General features: G+C 41.3%; 1 protein-coding gene across 5 annotated transcripts in view; it reads left to right on the forward strand.

Annotated features, from left to right (window-relative positions):
- Positions 1 to 25,466, forward strand: part of ARVCF (ARVCF delta catenin family member) — a 164,248-nt gene that overhangs the window by 80,374 nt on the left and 58,408 nt on the right. For all 5 annotated transcript variants that reach the window (XM_053994030.1, XM_053994031.1, XM_053994029.1 and 2 more), the window contains exons 3-5: positions 4,949 to 5,556; positions 12,164 to 12,663; positions 19,527 to 19,710. In XM_053994030.1, the coding sequence (XP_053850005.1) occupies positions 4,949 to 5,556; positions 12,164 to 12,663; positions 19,527 to 19,710 (1,292 nt within the window). The remainder of the gene's footprint in view (positions 1 to 4,948; positions 5,557 to 12,163; positions 12,664 to 19,526; positions 19,711 to 25,466) is intronic.

Genomic DNA, 25,466 nt, shown 5'->3' on the forward strand with positions numbered 1-25,466 from the left:
ATACAAAGCTGTTTAATTTGTAGTCCATCCATTTTCTTTGAGCTTTCCAATACTCAGCAGGTCCAGCTCCCAACAGTGATTAACTGCTGTTCCCACTTCTAGCACCTGTGATAAGAAAGTGGTTGTTACCAGAACTCTGGGTTGTGCTGGTGCCAGGTACCCCAAGAGACAGTTCTTTGAAACTTTGCAGGAAATGCAAAGGAATTAGGCAATAGAGACAGACTGGATTTTAGCTGAAGTTGAGGGCCCTTTCAAAATGTGAAATATTAGGCTTAAAATTGAAGGGGAGAGATTTCAGCTGTTGTTTTGAAAACCTACAGGGTGAGTTCTTCCACGGCATTTAATAGAAAGGTAATAGCTTCAACCTGCACGGGCTGATAAATTTTTACAGTCTGTAGTTCAAAAATAAGCTCACAGAAATGTCAGGATGCTCAGATCCTCCTGCATTCCTTCTCATCTGATTCTTGCTTAACAACAGTTTCAACAAGATTGTTATCCCTGTCAGCTTTTATAATGCTTTTTTTGTTAAAAAAAAAAAATAGAGGCAAAACAAAACCAACCTCAAAAACAAAATGGAAGCAGAGTTCTAGATAAGGTGACTGCATCTGACCATGATAGCCCAGTTCCACAGATATCTTGGAGTCTTCACTCCTTTGTGACTGAGACACCTACTTGTGCCATATGCACATGCATCCAGTAAATCTAATTGTTGGATAGTTTTATGTTTGTTCTCCTATCTTCCTAAATAAATAGGAGGGTAAGGAACAGAAAAATACAGAAGCTGTTTCAAATGTATGAATATTTCCTTTATGTTCCATTGGCAAATATATTTCCAGAAACATAATTAGTGAGACCATTATCATGTGGCCTGTAAGGGAATTATTTATTAAAGAATTGTTATTTGTGGAAGTATACTTAGATTTTGGGGTGTGGAGAGCAGCAGTGAAATCACTGAATTGAGGTATCACAGAATTTTGGCTGCAGAGAGGCTGAATTGTAAATTGGATTTTTTTTTTTTTTTGTCCTACAAATATATTGTAAGCCTACTCAGACAAGCCTCTTCATAGGGAAGTACCCTGAAGCTTTCTTCTGAGATTGAGGCATTTAAACAATTGAGCATCTTTGATTTGTCATTGGGTGAAAAAGCCTTTTCACACAGGTTTTCTTTAGGGATGGAAAGTAAACGAAGTCAAATTACATTCAAAGTAACTTGTAACTCTACATTTTTTATTAGAGCACATCTGCTGTGAGGAATTGATGCTAATAAATCTTTTTTAAGATTGGGTGCATCTGAAGGATCAGGGTCTCTCAGATAAGGCAGTCTGTTGGGACTTCCATTTGGAATAGCTTCATTCTCTCTGGCTAATGCATCAGTATTAAGGAAACCACAAAAATGTTGGGAGAGAAGATTATTGTGCTGTCAGCTGCTCAAGATTGCCCGTGTTCTTTTGAGAAATATAAATTAAACATTCCCTTGAGCAGGATTTCCTGAAATAAACGTGTTTGGTTTGTTGGTTGGGTTTTGTCTTTTGTTTGGAAACCTTTCATTAAATGGACCTTCATCTGTGTGCTGGCTAATTGCTGCCAAAAAGCTTCCCTTTATTGTCCTGTCAGCAGCAAAATCTGTTTATCACATGATAAATCTTCTGTCTCAGTGCCTCTGTCTGATAAATGAGGCATGAGTACAAATACTCCCTCTCTCTCAAAATATAAATGGCTCTGTTTGACTGCCCTGGTATAACACCTGTAGCATTACTGAATGCTTTTATACTATGAGAAATGCATACTTTAATGCTTGAGTGAAATGTTCCTTTTTATGTGTCTGACCAAGGTGGTTTTGATTGTCCTCATACTTTGTGTTTGCTGCTGGGTGCAGCGTTGAGAAAATAGTGAGAGGTGAAGCTGTGCTAACGCTGTAAACTTGTTTTTACATGTGCTGTGCTGCCTGACACTGAGTGTGGCTTTTTGATGAGCCACAGCCATTGAAAGTCTGTCTGTGCTAGTCTAAAAGACAGGAAAATAAGGCAAAGTAGATATAAATTGCAAACTAATCCCTTACATTGTGTGTTGGCAATTTAAACTAAAAACCAAAATCTCTGTAAATACTCTGTAGAGTGCTAGAGCATGGTGAAAACCTCACTAAGGGTAGCTGACAGGTCACACGTAGTCTAGGAGGTGATTTTCAGTGATCTGAAATTCTGCTTTGTGTTTCTTGTGTATATGTAGCAGCTGTTGGAGACAATTGTCCTGGCTGTTAACATTTCTGTTACCTTGTCTGTTTACCAATAACATGGAGCAAATCTTTGATGAAGGTCGACCTGATCCTGCAGGACAAAGTTCATTCCTCCTTTTGTGCTGTTGCTGCAGCCACAAGAGGTGTGTTAGGTACTTCCTATTGTCTGATCTTAACAGCTTTAGGAAAAATGACACGTGACATACTGAGCAAGCGTGGCAGCTCGTGTCTGAAAAGCAGTGCTTGGGCTTAGATTTGTTGTATAGTGCTGAAAGAGCTTTGTGAGGTTATGCAAGGGCACTTCTTGGCATTTAGAAAGCTCCTTCCTTGTTCCTTTCCGAGCACAAGTATCCATTTCTGATTCATCAAATTGTTGACATCTACCTTAATTCCTGTTACTGCTATTACTGGTTCCCAAATTCAAGAGCACAAAGGCCCAGCACTTTGCATCTAGTTTTGTCATGGCTTTGCAAAACTTGCGTGTTTCAGGCCTGAGAAATGTCCTTTTTTCTGCTCTTAGATCACTTACGAATATGGTACTTTGAATAAAAGTATTGTTTCTGACTTAAGTAGGAGAACACTGAGCTGTGTTGCTTTGTGTGTATCCACTTCACAAAGAGCTACTGTAAACTCCACCAGCTCTTTTTCTCCTCTCACTGCTGAGTTTATAAAAGCTGTGACAGTGGTCACGCTGACAACTGAGCGCAAAGGAGAAGCATTGTGCACCAGTAACAAGCAAAAACCCCTGTTCGATTATGTGTCATTAAATAAATGTAGAGTTTCTAGTTTCCTTTCTGCCAGTTATTGAAATGTGTGCTTTGAAAAAAGGAGTAAAGACTCAGAGTCATGGAAGGATAGCATCTTTCCTGATGTTTACTTGCTGAGGAAATCCCTTTGTATTGATGAGGAAAATCCTTTCAGCTCTGGCTCAAATTAGATACAGAGGTCGTGTTGGTACCTGGCTATGCTGCATTCAGCATCAGGTTGCTGTTAATTACACTGCTGGTGGAGAGGCATTTGTGCTGCTTTCAGTCTTGTAGGATTTCATTACTTCATTATGTTGAAGTATCATTTGCTCACAGATGTGTGTAGGAAAAGAAATGCTGTTTGGGTGAATCTTTTTTCTGTTTGGGGTTTCTGTGTGAAAACATCTGGCTAGAGGACATGTCTGGAGCCGCTTCAAGAGATGAACTCTAATTATTTCAGTTATTTAGGTTTGCAGCAGTTTGGCTAATCTGTTGCCAACCTAAATATTTAAATCACAGGCTGTAGGTCAAAATATTTATTTGGATTCAGAGCCACTGAGCAGTCCAGGGATACGTACTGTGGTTAACATTTCCCTTGAATGTAGCATTTCAATCTGAGATGTATGTGAAGAAAAGTGTCATTTGCTGATGCTTATTTATGCCTGTAATAGCTTAGAAAACCCAAATACCTTTTACCAGTTCTGTGTTCTTCCCCTGATGTGTGTAATGCTGTCAAGTAGGTTGATTCTCCCTCTCATCTTTGTGGATGTGCTGTTTTGTTGCTTGGTTGGGCTGAAAGTCAGCACCTACTAGGGTTGGAGTAACTTTATATAGGTTAAAGTAATTTTACTGGGGTTGGGGCTACCAACGATAGACTGGCATCTACTGGACTTTTTATTCTTCCCAAAAGAGCTTTTGCTGGACATTTGGGAAGGCAGTACAGAAGTTGATGGAGCCCAGATACTGACCCAAACAGAAGGCCCTTTGCTGGTTTGTAAATACCGTGCCTTTTGTCCAGCACTGTCTTAAACAGATTACCAGACCTTTGCCACAAAGGCAGATGGTTCTTGCAAAGTTTTAAGGACTCTTTGTTCTTGCCCTTCAGCAAGAAACCCTGAATACAAGAGCCCTCTGGACATTTACTATTTTCTGTTTTTGCAAATTCTGTTTTGAAATGAAATGTGATTTATGGAAGTAAAGATAAATATGTATTTGTATACAGATTTTTCTTCAGTGTTTTAAACAAGCTTGTCTAGGATGTTTAGGTAGCTGCAATTGCAAAAGCAATGTGATGTTAGTGTTCATTATTATTTATACAGATTTGCATAAATAATTACATTTGCATTATGCAAATTTGTTAGTCACCAAAATAATTACAACAGCTACCTACTGGGCTTGTGTGGTGGTTGATGGATGTAAGAATATTGTAAAAGAGAAAGCAGGTGTGTTGTCCACAATTCTGAAGCCCTAAACTTCTCTGTTCGAGGTCATGGTTTCCTAAATATTTCTGCCAAATTTGAGCTCCATCAAATTACACAGAGGTGCAAACTTGATGCAGATCAGGCAGAAGCACATAACTCTATTTTTGTTAAACTAGAGAATGTGATGTGGTATTTATGCTGTAGCTGTGGGAGGACAGGCTGTGGCTCCACAACATAGTAAAGTCTTCTCTTAGGACAGGTGTCTCCTGAAAACATTTTGGAGGAATTGGAAGTGATATAATGACTTTGTGCTACTTCTATGTGCTGTCACATGGCTGCAGTGGTTTTGATTTAATAGTAAGAGCCCAGAGTGTTTTTTTCGAAGTATTTTTCCACTGTTCATTCGGAAAGCTAACAGGTGAGCTGATTGCTGCGCCGGTGTTACGGGCACGGCACGGTAGTTTGCTCTGCGGTGCTCTCTCCCCGTGTTCTCACCACATTATGCAGCAAGGAGAGCATTAACACATTTACTCGCTGCTTCCTGCCAGGTTACCAAGATGGTCAAGACAGTCACCACGAGGACAGTGCGGCAGGTGCCGCTGGGGCCGGACGGGCTCCCTGCCATGGACGGCTCCTCGCCCATGGGCAGCTACACAGACTCCATCGACAGGAGGTACCTGAAGAACGGGGAGCGCTTCATCACCCCCCAGGCCTCATCCACCCTGACCCGATCCTACAACAGCTACAACGACTCGTACCCCGAGAGCCACGAGGGCCAGTACCGCCCCTACATCGGCCACGACGGCTACGGAGACCTCTCGGACAACTACGGCAGCTTGTCCCGGGGCGTCAACTACCGGCCCCGCTACGCCTACGTGCCCGGGGGCACCTACCGGCCCGATGATGGCAGCTTCACCCTGCCCAGCAGGAGGGAGAACTACGGCCCAGTTGCCCAGCCTCAGGTGCCAGTGGGCAGCAGTGTTGACCTGAACCGCTCTCAGCCCGAGCGCTTCCAGCCGGAGCCCTATGGACTGGAAGATGACAACCGCAGCCTCGGAGTAGATGATGAAGGGTATGAACTGGATCCCGATTACTCCACTGTGAACAGGAGGACGTCTGCAGGTGTGCCAGAGAGAGGAAGGCCTCACAAAGGAAGGTAAAACCCGTTTGTTTTTCACAGTGCTGTTCTGCAGCTTTTGCTTATTTGGTCATGTACATTTAAATTCTCTGAACTGGTAGATTCTCGAATTACTTGACAGAAAAACAGTCCATAAACGACTGGAAAACACACATGAAGTATGGAAGAGAGAGAGAGGTGGGGCCCAAGGACCCTTTCAGTGATTCTGGGCTGCTTAGTTCAGGTTGAATTTAGAGAGAAAGATGACCTTGTACAAGAAGGCTAAGTTACTTTTTTTCCCCTTTTCATAAAAAACAGTTGTGAATGCACTGTGTTGTCCTAGAGCCATCCCACACTAGCAAGGTGAAAAGAGGAGTTTGTGATCTAGGAGACTCCTGACAGGTCTGGTTGTGTGCACATCTGCCCAACAAAAGCTTTGAACAGCTGGTTGGGGTTACAGATGAGCTGATCCCTGGTGGTGAAGTTGTGCCAAGCTGTCTTGTGAGGTGTGACAGCCTCTGCCCAGATCCTGTGCTAACCACACACCCTCTGCTGTCTGACCAGGTTATGCTGAACCTCACAGATCTTAAAGACTAGATCATTATTTTTGTCCTGTGCCTATAGGGGAGAAAAGAGTATCTGTATTTAAAATGTATTGTATTTAAAATGACCAGTTACAAATTACTCCTGGTTCAGCCCAGTTTCTAAGGAATGTTCTATTTTATGCCATGTTTTCTGGTATTAGTTGTTTATGCTGTGTTCAGCTATCTGCTCTTGCATTTCAGAAAAAAACCCAACAACCCCCAGGCTTGGGAAAAGAGTCCTGTTACTCAGCTGAAAGTCATCTTGTACAGACCTGAAAAACTTGTAATACTTTATTTTCTAAGGGGTGTACAAATTTTACATGTGCCTGCTTGAAGTCATATCCTCGTGATTCGTGTTTTGATACGGATTTAGTTCTCATTCTTTTCCTTTTAATTTAGAATAGTTTCCAGAGCTGTAAAGAGTCTGGATTCACCTGCCTCTGTGTACAGACAGTCTTTTGACTTAACATTTCTGACCTCAGGCTTTGCTGCATCAGCAGCAGTTGTCGGTGGGATTTGTGTTGCCTTTTTGTTCTGAGTCCTCCTCCCTGGAGATGTTATGTCATTCATGCTTTTGTGGTTCTATTTTTCCTCCCTGTTCTGGAAGTTCATTCCAAAGCTAGAATCAAACACTTCCAAACTGTCATCTATACTTGTGTGGGGGGGTGGGGAGGAAAGATAAAAACGCAAGGAAAAGGTGTCAAGGCATATCTCCCAGAACCTTCAAGTCCCTTGTGACATCTTTTATTTTGCAGGCTTACCAAGTAGTTGAATCACATCCCTGTTTTGTGGGGCTGAAGGAAATACCTGCACCAGTGGGTGCCAGAATCCTGATCAGTCTATCAGACTTGGGTTAGTGCTTCCCTGAACTAAGCAAGTTTACAGTTCTTGATAGAAGAAGTCAGGCATCAACACTTCTAAATTTTTATTAACATTTTTCAAACTGTATGCAAAATGAATAATTAAATATATTCTTAGAACCTACCCATTTGCATTTTAAAATTTGGTGGTTTTATTAAACATCCCTTTGATTTATTGTTCCTTGCAGTTTGGATAGGACCAATTCATAATTTTTCTTCTACATTTCTTTTGTTATGAGGTTTTTTCCATATTTAATATGATCAAGAGGCTTTGACAAATAATTAGCCTGACTGTGGCGGCAAACTTTAGCTGTTGAGAACATAAGAAGATTGTATGAGGGCCTCTTCATAAGCAGTTACTTTTTGACATTTCAAAGAAATACTTGAACAATTCAGTAAACCTGCATTTCAGATATGCTACTGATCTGCAAGAAAATAAAGACTACAAGTAGTGCTTTGTACTAGATGAGGGTAATAGCCAATTTATTATTCCTCTCTAGTTTTTTTAGATTTTTATTTCTGTGAAAATGATTAAATGAATGTGAGTAATTGATGTCACTTTTGATTTCAGAAAGTTTGTACGTGTAGAGCAGGTTTAACAACAACTCTGTTGGATGCTGTTCTGTGTCACACCGACTTTCAGCTGGGCATCTCGTGTCCTGAACAGAATTCCTCCACTGATGACTCACTGAGCCTTTGTCTCATGTTCTTCCCAGTAGCTGCTACTTCATTAGGGAGTAGTTTAAAGGTCAGATAAGAGTCCTTACTGTCAGTTCCTGTTCTGAGAGGGCTTGATGGAGGTTTCTCATCGGAATCTGTGCTAGTGAGTCTGATTCCCTGTGTGATGAGGAGGCAGCCCAGATCTGTCTGGAGGGGGTCCTAGGCGGGGGGATTAGAAGTGCAGATTGTTCTTTCCAGCTCTTGCCTGCTCCATTTGATCACAGAGATTAATACCTATTTGTGCTTTTCTTCTGTCATCATGAGCCTTATTTTAAGCTACTTATATTTCATTTTAAATTGGAGAAAACTGTGCCTCCTCACAAACATCTCCAAATCCAGATAAATGCACAAAGGCAAATATTCCCTCTGTTGGCTCATCATTGCTTGTGGCTGGGCTTTCTTGTTTTCCTTCATACTGAGTCTCTCCTCATGTAAGATACATCACCTTCTGCAAGAGCACCTGGCAATTCTTGTTCTTCCCCTCAGCCTGTGCTCTGGTTTGGTGTAAGTCAGGTTGCATAATAAATTGGAGTTAGAGAAAAGCATTTGGGGTGTATAGTATTGAAGTTTACTTATGACAGTATTTACACATCTTCAATTGAGTTCGTGCTCTTTTTTCCTTCATTTGGTAGGTTGCCTTTATTATACTAGGTGTTTTATTACAGTTTTTAAAAACATCTAATTTTATTGGGTGCTGGATGTTTTATATACAGTCCTTTTTGCAAGAGAAGGAGGAATTACTGAATACTTTTATTCACAAAAAACATCCCTACTGCTATTTGAATATTTCTTAATCATTAAATTGAAATGAACACGGGCTGGAAAGAAATGACAAGTCATAATCCATCTTACTGATTTAAATAACTTCTGTTCAGCTTTTTCTTGTGTCAGTGGTGATTTCTTTCCAGAGTGAACCACTGCAGTCTGTACTTGTATGAGCATTCATGGGACCTCTTTTTTCCCTAAGGGCTCTGGAGCAGCTATTGCTAGTGTTACTACTCCAGACTAGACAGGGTATCAATTTTTAATGTTGACTAAATCTACAACAAAACCATTTTTTACTGTTAAATTATCTATGCCAGAAGCCTGATTTAAGACACTGAGACTGTATTTGGTGGTCACTTCACGGTCCAAATTATTATTATCAGGAAATGAGCCAGATTTTAGATTAAATTCCTGGGTCTGTCTTGCTGCTGTTGTGTATAGACAGTGAGAGAACACACAGTGATAACACTGTACATGTCAGTCTCTTTTTTCTTCTGGTGTTTTGTTCAGTACAGAATATTAGGATGTTGTCTAGTTCAGGGCAGGAGTTTATGGACATGCCTGGGCACAGCAGGGTGAGACAAGCAATGTGGTCAATTTTGAATAATATTTGGGTTTTTTCTGAGTGTGTTCCTTAGTGTGAATTCAGTTTGATAATATTCTGGTAGCAGAAGGTGATGAAAGGCAGAGTTTGATGTGGCAGGAGGCAACCCGAGTCAGCTCATCCATTGACAGTTCTTAGGTGTTTCCAGTTAAGGGGATTTTGGTGTTCTAACCATATGGCCCTAACTCAGGCTTCTCTCAGCAGAGGATTCACTCCAGTTTTGAATCCCCTTGTGTATCCTGTCAAACAGATCCTGGCAAAAGTAGAATCTCATTCTGCAAAGTCTTTACATCTCCTCTTCAATGTTTGGCACAAAGTTTCCTGCTGAAATCCCAAGCCTTTATGGTCTTTTATCCAAAGCAGACACCAGCTGCAAAATGTAACGAATGTAACACTTGTAGAAGTTGTTGAGGATTAGACCTTTAAATCCTTCACCTGTTTATTCAAATGTGCCTGTGTTGAAGCCATAAGGAAGATGATAAATCCACAAGCTCTCTCCCAGTTTTTAACTATGCTAGAATGTGTTTTGATCAATTCCCTGAGACAGGTGATTAGTGAGACCCATGGCATCCTAAAAACTCACCTGCCTTGCTACAAACAGACGGAAGGCAAGATGCTTGCAGTTGGCAACTCTGGCATAGCACCAGAGCTCTTCAGTCCTGAGAGTAAAGAGCTCTTGGTCTCTCGAGAGCAGTATCTGCTGAGGCTCTTGTGAATCCTGTATCAAGTAGCTTTTCCTTTCCAGCCTATTGCTCCAATGATGTGGATGTGAAAAATCACATTTGGACTGCATCAGTCTGACTCAGAAAGAGGATTTCTTTACTCACCCAGCGTGTAAATATGTTGGTGATCAGGGTGTGTTTAATGCCGTGATAGATTCTTGCTTTTGACTTTCTCGCTCTGCCAGTCTGGTCTTGCAGCCCTCTGTTAAAGAAGAGGTGCTGGGGCTTGTGGCACTTCTGCCTTGCTCTGCCTAAGCAGTTGTTCTGATCCTCTGCAGATGATCTGTTTTGGTAAACTACTTCCCCTGTTGGGTTTTTTAACCTTCCCTAGCCTTGATCACAGCATTTAGTCATGTGAATCTGAAGTAGTGTGATACTTGCCTTGGCTGAGCTTTCTTGTATACCTCTTAGGTTCATACAGGATCTCAGAGTTTCTGCATAGTGATTTAGGGTCTTCAAGGGTCGGGGTGCAGGTGTTTTCTTTGCTGCCAGGTACAGTCATTGAGTTATGTCACTGGTGCATTAGCAGTGGCTCTCAACCCTGTTTCATCCTCAGAGGAGTGTTGGGTCTTGTTTTTGTTTTAGCCTCTTCTCTACCAATTGTTGAGAGATGCTGTCTTGTTTTAAAGCAGGGTTGTGATCTTATTTATTTTTTTTTAATGATTAATTCTTCAGGTATTTTCACTCATATTTAATAAGTAGTGATTGACAATTAAAATCAGTACTGTTGGTACTAAACTTATGTGGTACTCTTTCGTCGTAACAGTGTTGCAATTTGAAGTCCTAACGCTAGAATTGTCTTTTGACAAATTAATGAGACCAAGCAGCTTTGTGTGGCAAACGGAGAAGGAAAATAGTCCCATCTGTGTGGTTCTGTTTGGAAGGCTTTGTGGAAATAAAGCAAACAAACTACATCCCAAGACAGTAATTATCTTTGTGTACTTGCACGGATGAGGAGGAGAGAGAAACTTCATTGTGCAGGTGTAATTGTGGTGGTGCACAGTTATCTTGTGGGCAGCTCACACGACTGAGATGTTCTGAATTGTGAGTTACCAAGTCAAGCAAGAAACAGCTGTGCAATTATTAAAATTAATCTTCTGCTGCTTTTATGAACTGAAAAAGAATTTAGCATGAGGATGAGTTTGAGAAATGAGAATTTGTTGTAGTTTTAACGCTGATTATCACAAATTTGCATTTGTAAAAACAGGATTTTGAGGAGTAGCTAAGGGGTTTTGTTATTCCTTCTGCCCCATGTGCATTCACAGAAGTAAATTGTTTCAGTGTTGTTGCTTTCTGCTTGGAGTGATGGAAGCAGCTTTGTTCTGTAACAGAAAACATGACTGTCCAGAGAGTGTAAATTACTGTGTAGAGCAACTGCTGAATTATACATATACAAATAACTGCATCAATAAACGGATTTCTTCAGATTCATTCTGAGTTTTGGATACTTGCCCATTTTTATCCTTTCATTCAGTTTATGGTTTAGAACAGCAATTAAAGCAACGTAAAGTCAGGAGAGGCACTTCTAACATTAAAAGCGTTAATTGTACAAGACTAAGTTGAGTCTCCACCTCCGGTTGCTCTTCTCCCCAGAGCCCAGTTTAATTATCAGTCCCTTTGGGATGACAGCAAGTTCCGTTTTCTTCCTGACTTCTAATAGCCTATACTTCAGCATGACAGCAGAAATGGTTCAATAACATCATTCAGTGCTTTAGATGAAAGATTTTAAGAAACATTTTGTAGCAATTAGAACCACTTGATTGACTGAGCTAACTGTAATACTGAGACAGTAGCAAACCTGTCCAGGAAAAAGCTGTAAAGCAAAAGGTTTGGAAAAAAATATATATAAGAGGGTGGTTTATGGCAATATCGATTAAAAGTAGTGTTTAGAGTATGCTTGTCTAAGCATCAACATGGAAATGTAGTGGAACTTGTCAGACTTGCTGAAATAAATCTGCGGTCCCTGACCAGGCCTTGAATGCCTTTAATTAGAGTTTTGGTTTGTTGCAGAAGTAGCAGCATTAATGAAGATCAGTGTTTCCTACTAAATGTAATCCAGCTCTGTTGTAATTGCTTTGCTAAGTGACCAAAATGAAAGCAATCTGTTTGATGGCTTGCAGTTCCTGTCATCATTTCATTGCTAGCCAAACAAACCCTGTGCTGGAGTCCCATCACTGCTGAGAACTCAACTATGGTTAAGTTTCAAGTTACTCCAAATAAACTATTAGAAACTGTAAATATGCTGCCCCAGTGATGTTTGTGATATTAAAAAGTGTGCTTGTGGCTGAAATCTCCATATTGACTCAAGAGTCACTAAGTGTTTAAACGTGCTTTTTTTTTTTTTTCCTTTTTTCCCCCCTTTCTTTGTCTTGGGACCGTTGCTTCTCACAGGGGCTACGATGACCCCATCGAGACGGAGATGGTTGAGGAGAGGATCCCGTACCTGCACGGCGGCTACGCGGCGCCGCTGGCGCAGCCGGAGCGGGGCAGCATGGCCAGCATTGACCGGCTGGGGAAGCGCTCGCCGTCCATCGACAGCATCCGCAAGGACCCGCGCTGGAGGGACCCCGACCTGCCCGAGGTCATCGCCATGCTCAGCCACCCCATCGACCCCGTCAAGTCCAACGCCGCGGCCTACCTGCAGCACCTGTGCTACGAGAACGACAAAATCAAAAAGGACGTCAGGCACCTCAAGGGGATCCCTATTCTGGTGGGCCTGCTGGATCATCCAAAGCCTGAGGTCCATCGTAAGGCCTGCGGGGCTCTCAGAAACATCTCCTATGGGAAGGATAATGAAAACAAAGTGGCTATAAAGAACTGTGATGGGATCCCTGCATTGATCAGGCTGTTGCGAAAAACAAACGACATGGAAGTCAGAGAGCTAATTACAGGTCAGTGTCTGATTTCGTTAATGGATTAGTCTTTAGAACAGTTCTTTCAGCTTCAGGAACAAGAATTTCTGGAGATTACAATGCTGAAGGAGAATTTAGATCACTGGCTGCAGCTGTTCTGTAGCTGCACCACGTTTGTGGGGTGAGAGCCTGACACGTGCCCGTCAGGAGGGGATCGAGATCATCTCTGTGGGTGTGTGTGGTGCCCTTGGGATTCCCTGGCTGCTGGGGGATGGATGCTGCTCCTTGGGTGTCGCATGCAGTAGCACGTGCTTGGGGTACTGAAGCTGAAATGAGTTACAGCAGCTCCATTGACAGGTAATTTGTAGTGCACGTGCCCTCAGCGTGTTGCAATCATGAGGTAAGATATGCTGAGCTAAATCTTTCCTTGTTAATCTCTTATAAAACAATCCTGCTGCCATGTCCCCACTCCCTCATATTTAGAGAACAGTCAGTCTCATCAGGAACACTTCCAACCTGGTGCTCAGGACTCTGAGGCTCTATATAAAGTTGCAGCACTTCTGGGCTGGAAAACTCAGTTTTTAGGGAGCATAGGGTCTGCTTTGGTTACTTCAGACCTGGATTTGTTTGTTGCAAAGGTTGGAAAAGGGAGAATTACGTTTCAGGTTACTGAATTCATGCGCACTTTGCAGGGAGTTTTCAAATACAGCTCCATTATTTTAACCTGTTTTAATTTGAACTTAAGTCTTGGGCATCATCCAAAAAGAGCAATAAAGTATATGCCAAGTTTCAAAGTTCAGCCATTAAGTGGGAAAGGGTAGAAAAGTATGTCAGCTCTTAAAGTAAGGAGAAAGATATTGTTCTTCAGTCTCTCATAAATCATGAGGAGTGAAATGGATTTCCCTTTCTCTTCTCAGAAGCCACGGGGGATGTTTGGATGGAGACCAGAGCAGTTCCAATGAATTTCTGTGCCAAAACAGAATTTTTCCTGAAAGCTTTGTGAGGATGGAAATGGGTCCAGGGCTGAAACTGTTTAGCTGCCTTACCAATGTTGGCTTGTAAAGGTAGACCCTGTTGCAAACATTGATTAAGCCATTAGAGGTAAACATCATAATTCTGTAATTTCCTCAAAAATTATAGTAGCTCTCTTTAGGTTTTTACTGGTAATCATAATTCTCTGAGATGAACAGTGGCCTTGGGTGTTCCATCTGTTCTTCCACAGCCATTATAGGCTATTTAGCAAACTAGGTCTAAATATACAGTGTTGAAACTAGCAGGGATAATTTTCCAGCCTTTTTCCAGTGAGCTGGCAAAGGAGAGCTGTCTGTTTTGTCAGAGAACCTCTGAGTAGCACGTGCTGGTTGTGCTTGGAGAGCTGTCTGTGCTCTGCCTCAACATGGAAACTCTGCAGGTGCTATTTATATTCCATTTGTTGCACTCATTTAATGTGATGGCAGACTTTATTTTTTTTTTAATAAAGAATATCTGTTTATCTACTGTTCTAGTTTAATCAACACTCATTTCTGGAGTGCTGAGAAGCAATAAATTTATTTCCTTAGATTCAAGAAAGGAGAAGCCAGTCTATAATTTACTCTGAAGGAATATCATTATAGTGCTAGGTGGTAATCAGTCATTTCTGAGATGGCAAAAGCAAACTGGATGTTTTTCCTTTTCACTGTAAATGGCAATTGTTTTGATTTCCCATTGTTTAATTAGCTTTAGAGTTCAAATGCATTTTATTTGGCAGTAGTTTTTGCCAATTAAATACAGTGTTTTTATTCCACCTTGGCTTTTGTTACTTAGAGCTCTTTATTTCCCCTTACTCAAAAACATCAGGAATACTAAGGGCATTAACCTAAACAGATGTCCAGTAACAGATGATGTGTATTTAATCTCCACCTAACCAGGAATAATTTCGTTCCCCTTCTAAAATGATATCACCAGATCCGGTGTGAGACATTCAAGCATCAGCACAAAAAAGAAGAATATTCCAGCAATGCCTCTGTGACTGCTGCTGCTGTACTTGCAGTCTGTGTTCAAAGCTCTGGCTGATAATGTGGAATTGTCCATTTGTAAAATGAGCTCCAAAAGTCAGCAGAGAGAAACAAGAGCCAGCTTGAAGTGCAAAGGGAGCATTCAGGCAGGGCTGCTACAAAAGGACTGTGTTCTGCAGCCTTGGAAATTCAGACCACAATTCCAATGTTCTCCTGGTAGCAATCACAACTTCCTATCTGGGTGCCTTGCCCTAGTGATAAACCAAGGCCTACCTTTGCCATGAAAGTTTTTCAGTGTGTCTGGAGTGAAATGTCTGGGGACTTCATCAGCAATGCGTTAGGAAAAAGAAAAAAATAAAAAAAAAAAGAAAAGAAAATACAACAGTATACAGCATTTGTGTTTGTTTCTTTTAACGGGCTCCAAATTCAAGTTTGGTATGACACATTGATTTTTCTACAGTTTAATCTTTCTTTAACTCAATACTGGCTGCTTTTCAAAAGCTCAGTAGTAATCACCAGCTGGTCATCCCAGCTAAGGACAAATGATAAAATAATCCTACTTTCCAAAGAGATTGAAATAATTCAAAGAAGTTTAAATAATTCAGTTGTCTGAATTCAAGAGCAGTTCTAGGCTTGAAGTTTTGTTTCTCTGGCTGTGGAATACTGCCTGCTTGCAGGGCAGGAGGTACCTGGGTCACACAGTAGGACACCCTGTTTGAAGCAGGGCTTTCAGGCAAAAGAGACCATCTAATGTGAGAGCCAGTCCTTGACAGCTCCACGCCTTCTCCTTTGCTTGATCTGATGCAGCAGCCACAGCTGGATCTGGTCACTGTTAATGGAGTGGGGAAGAAGCCACGCCAGTGAGTTAAAAACACCCAAGAGGTGCATGCAGCATCGAGGGAGAAATCAGATGTGTGGCATCAGTGCTGAATGAGTGAGTCTGGCTGTGCTGGGAGTGTTCCCTTGAGCACTTCCCAGGATACACACTTGGAGAAGTTAGACAACTGTTTTGACATTAACTTCTGGAACAGGCAGAGTGTACTGATACACCACTGCTGCCAGATTAAGCCAGTCTGTAGATTTTTTCCTTACAGATAGCACTAGTTTTATCAGAATTTGGAAAACTTCTTTGGGTTAGTGCCATCACTGTTTTACCAGGTAAAACAGTGCACTTGACAAATGGCACTAAACATGATGTCCCTCAAGGTCAGAGATCTGTGAAGTGTGCAAAAAACTGCCTTCTAAACTCAAAGATAGATTCATAAAATACCACAGGTGCCACTTCTCTTTCTTTTTGGAATGTGGAGTTACAAAATGTTTCCTAGCTACTGCACTGAAAAAAGCTTGATTTAAGTGTTAGAGTGTCCATAAGTAAATCATGACTAGAAATACTCCATAAAATTCTTCCTTCATTTCTTGCTAGGTTTGCAGCTGTACTGCTGTACTCTCAGATCACTTTCTTGAGAAAAAGAGAGAAATGAGGATTAAGCTGATAAGGAATTAAATCTGTTCTGACTGGGAAAGCTACAAAAGTTTTATCTTGAATGATAAGGTTTTTGTGGAGGAAATGTTCCCATCAGATATGCAAGACCAAAATTCTATTACATTCTTTGAAAAGCAATCAGAAATTGGTAGCTTTAATGAATAATTTTGTTCTTTGTGAGAACGTTGGAGTAATTTTGTTGTTTAATGACATTGCACTGATTTTAAGTGGTGCAGGATATGATGCTTCAAATTGGTTATAATTGAAAAATGATTGACCTTCAAAATTCTCTGCAGATGAGGTATTTTGATCTAATGCTCGAATAGCAACTTGCAGATAAAGCAGCTGGCTCAGAACTCCCTGCTCCTGGGCACTGATGTGTGCTGAGGTCCTGTCAGCTGCTCAGACCTGGACTCCTCTTTGGAGAAGTACCCTGCTCTCTTCAGCTTGTTGATCTCAGATGAGCTTTCCCCTTCCATTTGCTATTCCAGGGCTTCTCAGAAGAAGGTCCTTGTCTGTGGTGTGTTCTGACACACACTGGCTCATGTTCTGGTGCTCAACACTGCTGAAAAGAGCACAGCTCCAATCTTCAGGACTTGGATACAAACAAGTCTATCAAACAAATGCCCCCCCAACCAACACGCAACAGGAATTCCTCAGGGAATATATTGCAGTGTGCTTATTATTCCAAGTGATAAACTATCTGTTATGGACCACAGAAAAGGAATTAAACAGCTTCTGGTTTCTTGTTGATGTTGGATTTTTTTTTTTGAAATAAAAGCTTGTAGTTATTTTCCCTGCTTAATATATTGGAAAATCAGGGATGATGGTTGAAGCCACAAGTACATAAGTACATTACCCACAGTATTTATGAATAAAAAATTGCTAGTCATCATGTTCATCTTCTGAAGAGCAATACTTCATCTTTCTCTTGTCCTAAAATTCATGCAGTCTCTGGTTAAAAAGGCCAAGACTTGTAGTGAAAGTGCATGGAAAATTTAGATAACTTCATTCACCTTGTGCTGCTGTGTTAGTGACATGATTTCTCCTGAGTGCTGTTCATTTCAATTGATAAGAGTTTTAAAAACACTGTTTCCAGCTTGGTGAAACATTACTGTGTTAGGCCAATAGTAAAAGAGAATGATATTTAAGATGGATGTCAAATTTACAGCAATTTTTTTCCCTCTGATTTTTTTTTTGTACTGCTAAATGCTACAGTTGGATCTGAATTTGTCCCCTTAACCTAAAGGCTGTAACTATCAGTGACCTTTCCACAGACTTCATTTGCTCTAGAGCAGAAAGGATGCTGGAATTTAGAGGTCTTTGTTTCATAATTTTGAATAAGAAAAATGTACTGTCAGTGTGTTTATTTTCCATATCCTTTCTTGTGAAATATTTTCCCCATGAAAATATGAAGTCAGTATTCAACCTGAAGTTTTTTCTCTGTCTTTGGAACCACAGGACTCCGTCACATCTGTTTATTTTGTGCTACATTTCTTTTAAATGCTGTGCATTTTCCCTTGCTAAATGCTTTTCAGCAGAGGGATTCTTTTGGATTTCCTTATGCAACTATCAAGGAGAATATTATAAATTTAAGTGCTTTGACCTTTTGAATAATTTGAAGAGTTTGCACTAATTTTTTTAATAGTAAGGCTGTCTTTCATTCTTCTTCAGTTTATTGTTTTGTATGGAAGATTGTAGAGATGGGAGGCAGAAGAGAAATTGAAAGCTTGTAAAATGCTGGGGGAGTTTTTGTCAAAGAGGGTGGGGGAAATGTTCTGTGTAACTCCAGTTCCCTTTGTCTGGTAGTCAGTCACTGAGATTTACAATCAAATTGTGTTTGCCCTAAACAGTTCATTGTGTAAGTTACAGCCAGCCCCTTAATAAAAAGTCTGTGTATGTAGAGGAGCTGCTTCCATTGGAGCAGGTGGTTCTCTTGGTCAGGGTGGGGTGACAGCATTAAAGCTGGTGGTAGATGGGCAGGTTGGTGCTGCAATTCAGTTGGAACTCTCTTGAATCCACAGTTGCATTTCGTTTCTTGAAATAACCTCTGGTGAATGAGAATATAGGAAGAGTTTGGAGGTGGTGATTTTATTTTACATGCTGTGGTTGAAGGTATTGAAGTCTAGACACAAATCTCTAAGTCTTAAAACAAGCAAAAGGTTTTAGCACTGGAAAACTTTAATACAATCCTGTAATATTAGAGCTCTTGGAAATTTTGAAGGTATTCTTGACTTTTTAGTTATATATCTGCCTTGTTCTTTTTAAGCAGTAAAATTTACCTTTCTAGTTCCACTCTAGAGGTAACTGATTGCATCACTGCTCCAGGAAAGATTGAAAGGAGCTGAAACAAAAGGTTGCACTTCCGTTGTTCTGTTGTGTTTTTTAGATGTATATAAAATGAGGTGGAGATTTACAGTTTGCACTGTAATCTGCACAAGTCCATAGTGGTTGTAACACGGGGAGCCTCAGGTTGATATTCCATCAGTTTAGGAAAGGTTCCTTGTGTGTTTTGGGGAATCTGGGTTTTCTGTTTGGGCTGTCTGAAAATTTTGCTGGAACTCACACTTTTCCTTGGAGACCAAAAGCGTTTGTCTGGCTCCCTCCAAGTGTTGTTACTGACAGTTCTCAGATGGTACCAGGCTGGGTCTATGCAGAAATTCTCTCTGAAGTGAGCATTCTGTTTTAGTCCTACTCTGATGAGTAATAACTGTCAGGACACTGATACAGGTCTGCTGGGAGGCTGTATCACTTATCTAGCACTGGGTATTTTGCAGCTATAAAGCTGTTGTTCTGTTATTCGGTTTTGATGTTTGACTTCTGTCTACTTTGGCTCATAATTGAGTTAAAAATGAAAAGACAGTGGAGTTCTGTTTTCCAGCTTCTTCAAGAAGTCATATGTTTGTGGCACCAGGAGATTTGAACACAGATATTGCTTGTGACAGGAAAATGAGAAAATAAATAATAGAAAAGAGACTTGAATGAAATATTATCTTGTGCAGAAGATAAGCATAAGATCAGTGATCCTCCAGAAATTCATCTCTCCTAGGACTTGCTCAATATACTTTGCCTTACTGGATGAATTTTTACTTTTTGAGGCATAGTTAGACTTGAAAGTGTAACACAATTTTGTATACAGCAGAAAAAGCCTATTAATCTCCAGTAGTACATCACCTTTATGTACTCTGTGTAGGGCTTGATGAGTTCAACAATATCCATGTCTTGATAAAAGTACTTCTGTGCTTTGTTGAAGAAGCTGTGGGATTTTCCCTAAGCTGGTTCTGGTCTGGCATCTCATCAAGTTGCTTCGCCTTCTTGTTTAGTTTTATGATTTAACCTTCAAGCACTGTGAATCCTGTGATTCTATTTACCCTTCAGATTTAATATAGTTGTTATACTCTGGTTATTTAATAATCCCCCTGCAGGCACCCTGTGGAATTTATCCTCCTACGAGCCCCTGAAGATGGTCATCATCAACCATGGTCTGCAGACGCTGACCAACGAGGTGATCATCCCGCACTCGGGCTGGGAGAGCGAGCCCAACGAGGACTCGAAGCCGCGCGACGCCGAGTGGACAACGGTCTTCAAGAACACCTCGGGCTGCTTGCGGTAAGGCGCAGCTGCGGAGTTTTTTCCCCGTAGTTTCTTGGAGGTTTTTAGTGAAGATTTTGAGCTACTGACTATTTAGGATTCTAAATGTTCCTTCTAAAATTCCTTGCAAAGGAGCTTTTCTGGTTTCATACTGTGTTTGCAATTCTGAGAGCACCTTGAGAGCAGGGCAGTTCATGCTAAAAGCTGGAATTAGGAGGAGTCCTAATGCAGTCTGAAGAACCAATGTTCCCTAAACACAGTGGGTCTCACTTTGCTTTTCTTTTGAGAAAAAATAGTTACGCTCAGTTTAGATTCTTCAGCTTTGTGAAGAAGTCAGTTAGTTTGAATAAAACTAATAAAGATTTGGCATTATACCTTCTCTTGCTCTTAAATGTACTCCTGTCAGATTTCTACTGATTAATGCATCTTCAGAAATTGGTTCATTTCTGTTTCTTGGGCTTGTGGTCTCTAAATTGCAATAGCTATTCCCCCAAGTAACTTCACAAATGAAGAAAGTAATGAAAAGTGTTCTGGAAGGGCCCATTACTGAAATTATTTGCAGTCCCACTGGAAGCTGAGGTCCTTTAAGCAGACTCCAGACATCATAGGTTTTTACTTACTAGTGTCTCATTTCTAAGGGTGTTCTGCAAGAGGAAATTAGTCATGGTGAGGGAATAAAAGGATTATCTCAATGAATATGAGATTCTCCAATAAGTATAGACAATAAATTAGTCATTAGCAGACTACCCTAATCCACATCATAAAATTTTATTAGTATGTGGATCCACTTGAACTTCTGTACTCCAGGGAATCTCTTGGTTTGTTGATCAATTTGGTTTGGGTTTTTGCGGGTTTTTGTTTTGTGTTTTTGGGGTTTTTTTAAATTTTAAAGTAAGGCACTGGTTTAACAGGACGCTCAAAAGCTTGTGCCCTTTTGGACATTGTATTCTTAAAGCCTATGAAGAAGGGTGTGAAACATAGTACTGAGATGTTAGAGAATTTAAACTTCTGGTATTTCAAAGTGGTCCTGATGCAACCTGAAATGCATCAGGCGACACCCAGTGAGTGGTGGCTGTTTCTGCTTTTGAAGGGGGACATGTCTTACAGTCCTCTCATCTCTGGTCTCTGTTGTCATAGTCAGGAGGGACTTAGTGCTTCCTTGTGGAAAATTTGAAGCTTCCATCAGATGTGAGGCGAGGTGATCTCATGCTTGACTGAGGCTGCCTAAGGTAGATGGGGATGTGAGAGCAGGGAAAGGTAATCTGGAAAAGGTAATCTGTCCCTCTCTGTGCTGAGCCATGGAGACAGCAGCCTCTTGCACAGGAACTGGGGAGAACTGCCCTGCTGTGTGCTCACTTCATGCAGGGAGGTGAGTGGGTGCAGGAGCGGGTGGGTATGAGCTGCCTTTCAGCTGATTGTGCTTCCTATTCCCGTGTCAGGGGTGTTACACACGCCGTTGGTAGAGCACTTCCAGATTAGGTGTCTAAATGGACATATCAAAAGTAATTAACATTAAAACTGTTGGAAATTATTTTGTGTTGTGTGCTGAAATCCTGTGCAGCTCATCTTTAAAAGCAGCAGCAAGATGTGATAGTTAACACCAACAGAGAATAAATTGTTGCAGCCATCTGTCTGACAGATACCAGTGTTTAAAAACCCCTTTGCCTATGCTTCTCTCATTGACACAGTAGCTGGTCCTAGAAATTCAATTTCCACGAATGTAGCTTATTGCAGACTACAAACTGTTCACCAGTTTGATATTTAATTGGGAGATTAGGCCTCTTGATTATGTGCCAGCCTCCCTTTGTCCCCTTTGGAAGTGAGCCTCAGGTGTGAGCTGCGTTGTCTCCCAAAATAACTGGAACGATCTCTGAGCTTCTGAGGTTTCAGGTGTCCTTGCAGTTTAGGTATCTAAGCAGAAGACAGGCATTGTGCATGCAGCATGGCATTTGTTTCAGTATCATTTTTTCAGTTAATGAAGTTTATCAACAGATGTGGGCGAGTTTGTTCCAAACTCAGTGATTCACAGCATGAACTGCCAGTTAATTATTACTTGCCGCTTTTTTTTAAACGCTGCTTATTCATCTTTACTTTGTTCTTAATCTAGGTTTCTCCTTTGATAATGTGGAGCCATGGAAACACTCATTTCAAAATAATTAAAAACAAGTAATTAAAAAAACCCCACACTACAATTATTTAGCTTTACTTCTTCTTAAATTCCTGGTCCATCCCACTTTCCTTTCCAGTCTTACCCATTTTCCCCTGTGTAACTTGTGTCTCTCCCTCCTCACTTCAGGGGTTCAGGTGCTGGTGTGTGTGCAGGTCTGAGTAGGTTGGGGTGAGCTCTGTAGTCACCTTGGCCCAGTGCCTCAGGGTGGATTAAGAGCTGCATCAACAGCAGGGATGGTGTGGTGTGGCAGGCACATGTGGGATGGAAGGATGCTTCAGCTGCAGGGTCAGTAATTGGGGCCAATACCTGAGCAAAGATCTTTACCTGCACCAGGGCTGGGGATTGACTTACAAGATAAGAGCCATGATCCATGCACTCTGCCCTTGGCTGGAGCTGAGCTGGCTTTCTGGCTTTCTATAGCCCTGATTTACCCACTTGCTGAAGTAAGAAAATTCCTGCTGTGATGCTGGATACTGATTTTGGTTTGTGTGGCCACAGGACTTGCATCTAGCAATTGACCTGTTCTTTATCTGTGTCTGATACTGAAAAACATTGGACCTGGTCATTTACAAGCTGGAAATCAGAGAAGCTGCTCACAGTTTATCATCAGAAAAGCCATTCAAGAAAGCTGCTTTGCCATGTTATTTCATTCTGGGATTACCTGGGACACTCAGTGGTGCCCACTCCAGGCTACTGTAGCTGACTACACACATAGAGGGCCAGTGGGAATCCAAGGAGGAAAAGGCCACTGGTGAAGGTCTATGCTTACTGTTGTTTATTTAAAGGGGTCCTGAAGTCAGGCCCTCTCCTGTGGTAGTGCCCATTGTAGGGATATTTTGAATCCTGGTATCATCTGGAACATGGCTGATGGGTTCTGTGTGCCATCTCACTCTGCACTTGACTTGCCAAAAACTCTGTTCAAAGAAATGTTTGGAGGAATCCTTTGGAAATTGGCAGTACATCCAATTTGCAAAATATTATCTGATAATGAAATTTATTGGATGTTCTTTTGTAATCTTGACCACTGAAGTTTTCAGAAACCAGTGCAGGTGATGGTAATTTTGTCTTCATTCTCATCCTGAGATCAGGAAAAAGATGCTTCCTCTTACATTGCTGTGTTTCTAAGGGTAGACACAATGTGATGAATAGATCTGCAATATCCATAATCACTTTACTGCTGCAAATGGTCACTAGCCTTGTGAGGGATGCTGCCCTGTGTAATTTTGTAAAACAGAGGTATTCTTGTTGAAGCTGATAAAAGAAACATAATTAGTAGAAATATGGAAAGGAACAGTAAAAGACAAAGCAAAGTGGATTTTTGGTTATGAAGCAGTAGGACTGGGGAAGAAGTAAGGAAGACATTTGCTTGCCATAGGAGAATCATTAAGTATGCACAGATGTTCCTTCATTTCATTTGCAGTGCAAGTTTTATGTCTTCACATTGTATTTTATTCTTTTAGGTATGTGGAGAATGTCTCTTCTAGTTACTGCCTTTTTTTTTTTTTTTTTTTTCTTTAAACAATTAAATCCGTACTGGGATTTGCACTCCAGAAGTATTTGTCTTCAAATAGCACTCCTGGTGAAATAATGGAATTATTTGGTGCATCTTCATGAGGCCATTTCATGATCCTTCCTACAACTTTTACCCAGACATTGAGGTGCTTCAGGAGAAGAGCATGAATTGAGCTCTTGTAGGAAAGATGGATCTGTGGTTCATGAACGCCCAGGCAGTACCAGAGACCTTCCCTGGGTCCCCTGTTTCTCCTAAGATGCTTCCCTGCTTTTCATGGGAATTGCTGCATCTGTGGGTCCGAGCACTGTTGTAGTCACATCGTCTTGTTAGTTGTGTGTGGAGATAACCACCATGTTTCCTAATTCTCTGGAAGCAGCAAGGATTTTAATGATTTAAAAATTAAATTCATTGTAGTCTTAATTGCTGGTTTTTGCCTAATTACTTTTAATTCTCCTAGATTTTTTCACTTATAAGAGGACAGAGTAGAACTTAGTTCCTAAATTGCCAACTTTCTAGCCTGATTCCTGTGCTAAACTGACCTGCTGTCAACAAATGTTAAATGAATTAATTTGCATAGCAAACAGATGCAAAGTGCTCCTTTTTCCAGGGGTACCATCTGTAGTTGCAGCATTTCTTGTCAGTTCTCCAAGTACACAGAAATTCGCATTCACAAACATCCTCAGGGTTCAGAGCCCTGGCCGAGGTGTATGAACACAAACAAACTGCACCCACCTGACTTTCCCTAAAAACATCCATTCTTCAGCTGGAGATTGCACATAACAGCTTGTCCAACATCAGCCCCTTCCCTGAGAAGGGAAGGGACAGCCTGGTGGCTGGAGCTGTACCAGGAGACTTGAGAAGTGTGGATTTATTTGCTGACATAATTACAGGCAAGATTAATGGTATAAACCTTTTTGTGGTCTAATTTTTAATAGCCCTGTCTCCTTCTGGCTTTGATGAGGTTCAGGCTGCTAAGTGCCTTAGGGGATCTAGATTTCACTGATCTTCACTCTTCCATCTTTAATGTGGGACTGGCACCTTGGTATGTACCTTCCCCTGAAGTTGCTGTAAATACCAGTAGTTCAAGGATTTTGAAATGGTTCATCCTACAGACATCAGCTGGGAATAAACAACTCCTGTAGGTGTAAATTAAGGGTTTGGTCCCATGGAATCACACCTGAGAGGTTTGGTGAATGTGAGATACGATGTTCAAAGACATGGTATAAGGACTCAGGGAATTCAGAGCCAGAAATACATTTCTCCACCAGGTTGAGAAACGATGTAAAAGTATCTGCAGGCCCCTCTTAAGTACTTCAGAGGAAGGGTGACTGCAAGAGCTTGATGGTAAGTCAATAATACTTGGGATGTGTCAAATAATTTTTGTATGCAAATGTTCTGAGCCTTTTTCTGAGGAGGACAGAGCATTATGGTACATGCCTGTGCATCTTGTCCTGCAGGTGTCACTTGCAGTGTTTCAGTCACAGGTAACACTGCCTCCTGTCTTTATATATTAGTAACATGTGTGTGTACCCAGACACAGCCTGCACACACAGTTTGTAGCAGGAGTGTGGGTGTGTCTGTGGGGCACGTGGAGGTAAAGAGGGTTTGTCAAGCAAAGTGTGGTCTTGTTTGGGCAGAAAAGGTCTCTCTCTTTGCCCCCGAAAACACTTGTATGGAGTGTATCGGTGATGTTTTTTCTTCCCATCTCTGTGTGCTGAATTTGAGGAACAAAAAGAAGTAAGGTCATCAAAACCAGGTTCTTACGCCCTCCTTTCTTATTAATGATTAATGTGTGGCTTTTCTCTAAAGAAGAGTGCCTGGGAATTAGAGCTTTCAAAATGCATTACTTTCAAGTTCTGTTCATCTTTAGCTCCTGCAGGCATGATAATAGTATGTGGTGACAGTCACCTAATATTTGTCCTGTGTGCACTCATACACTGGAGGCAGCCTTCATCTCCAGCTGACTGAGGTAAGAAGGCACTGAAGCGCCAATCTGTGACCTAGAAGTGCTGCCTAGTGCAGAGCAGGGTGCAGGAGGTGAGGTTCAGGTGACACTGCTGCCAGATAAGCTGCCCTTGGTGTCAAGGGAGC

Source organism: Vidua macroura, chromosome 18, assembly GCF_024509145.1.
Source record: "Vidua macroura isolate BioBank_ID:100142 chromosome 18, ASM2450914v1, whole genome shotgun sequence".
NCBI lineage: Eukaryota > Metazoa > Chordata > Aves > Passeriformes > Viduidae > Vidua > Vidua macroura.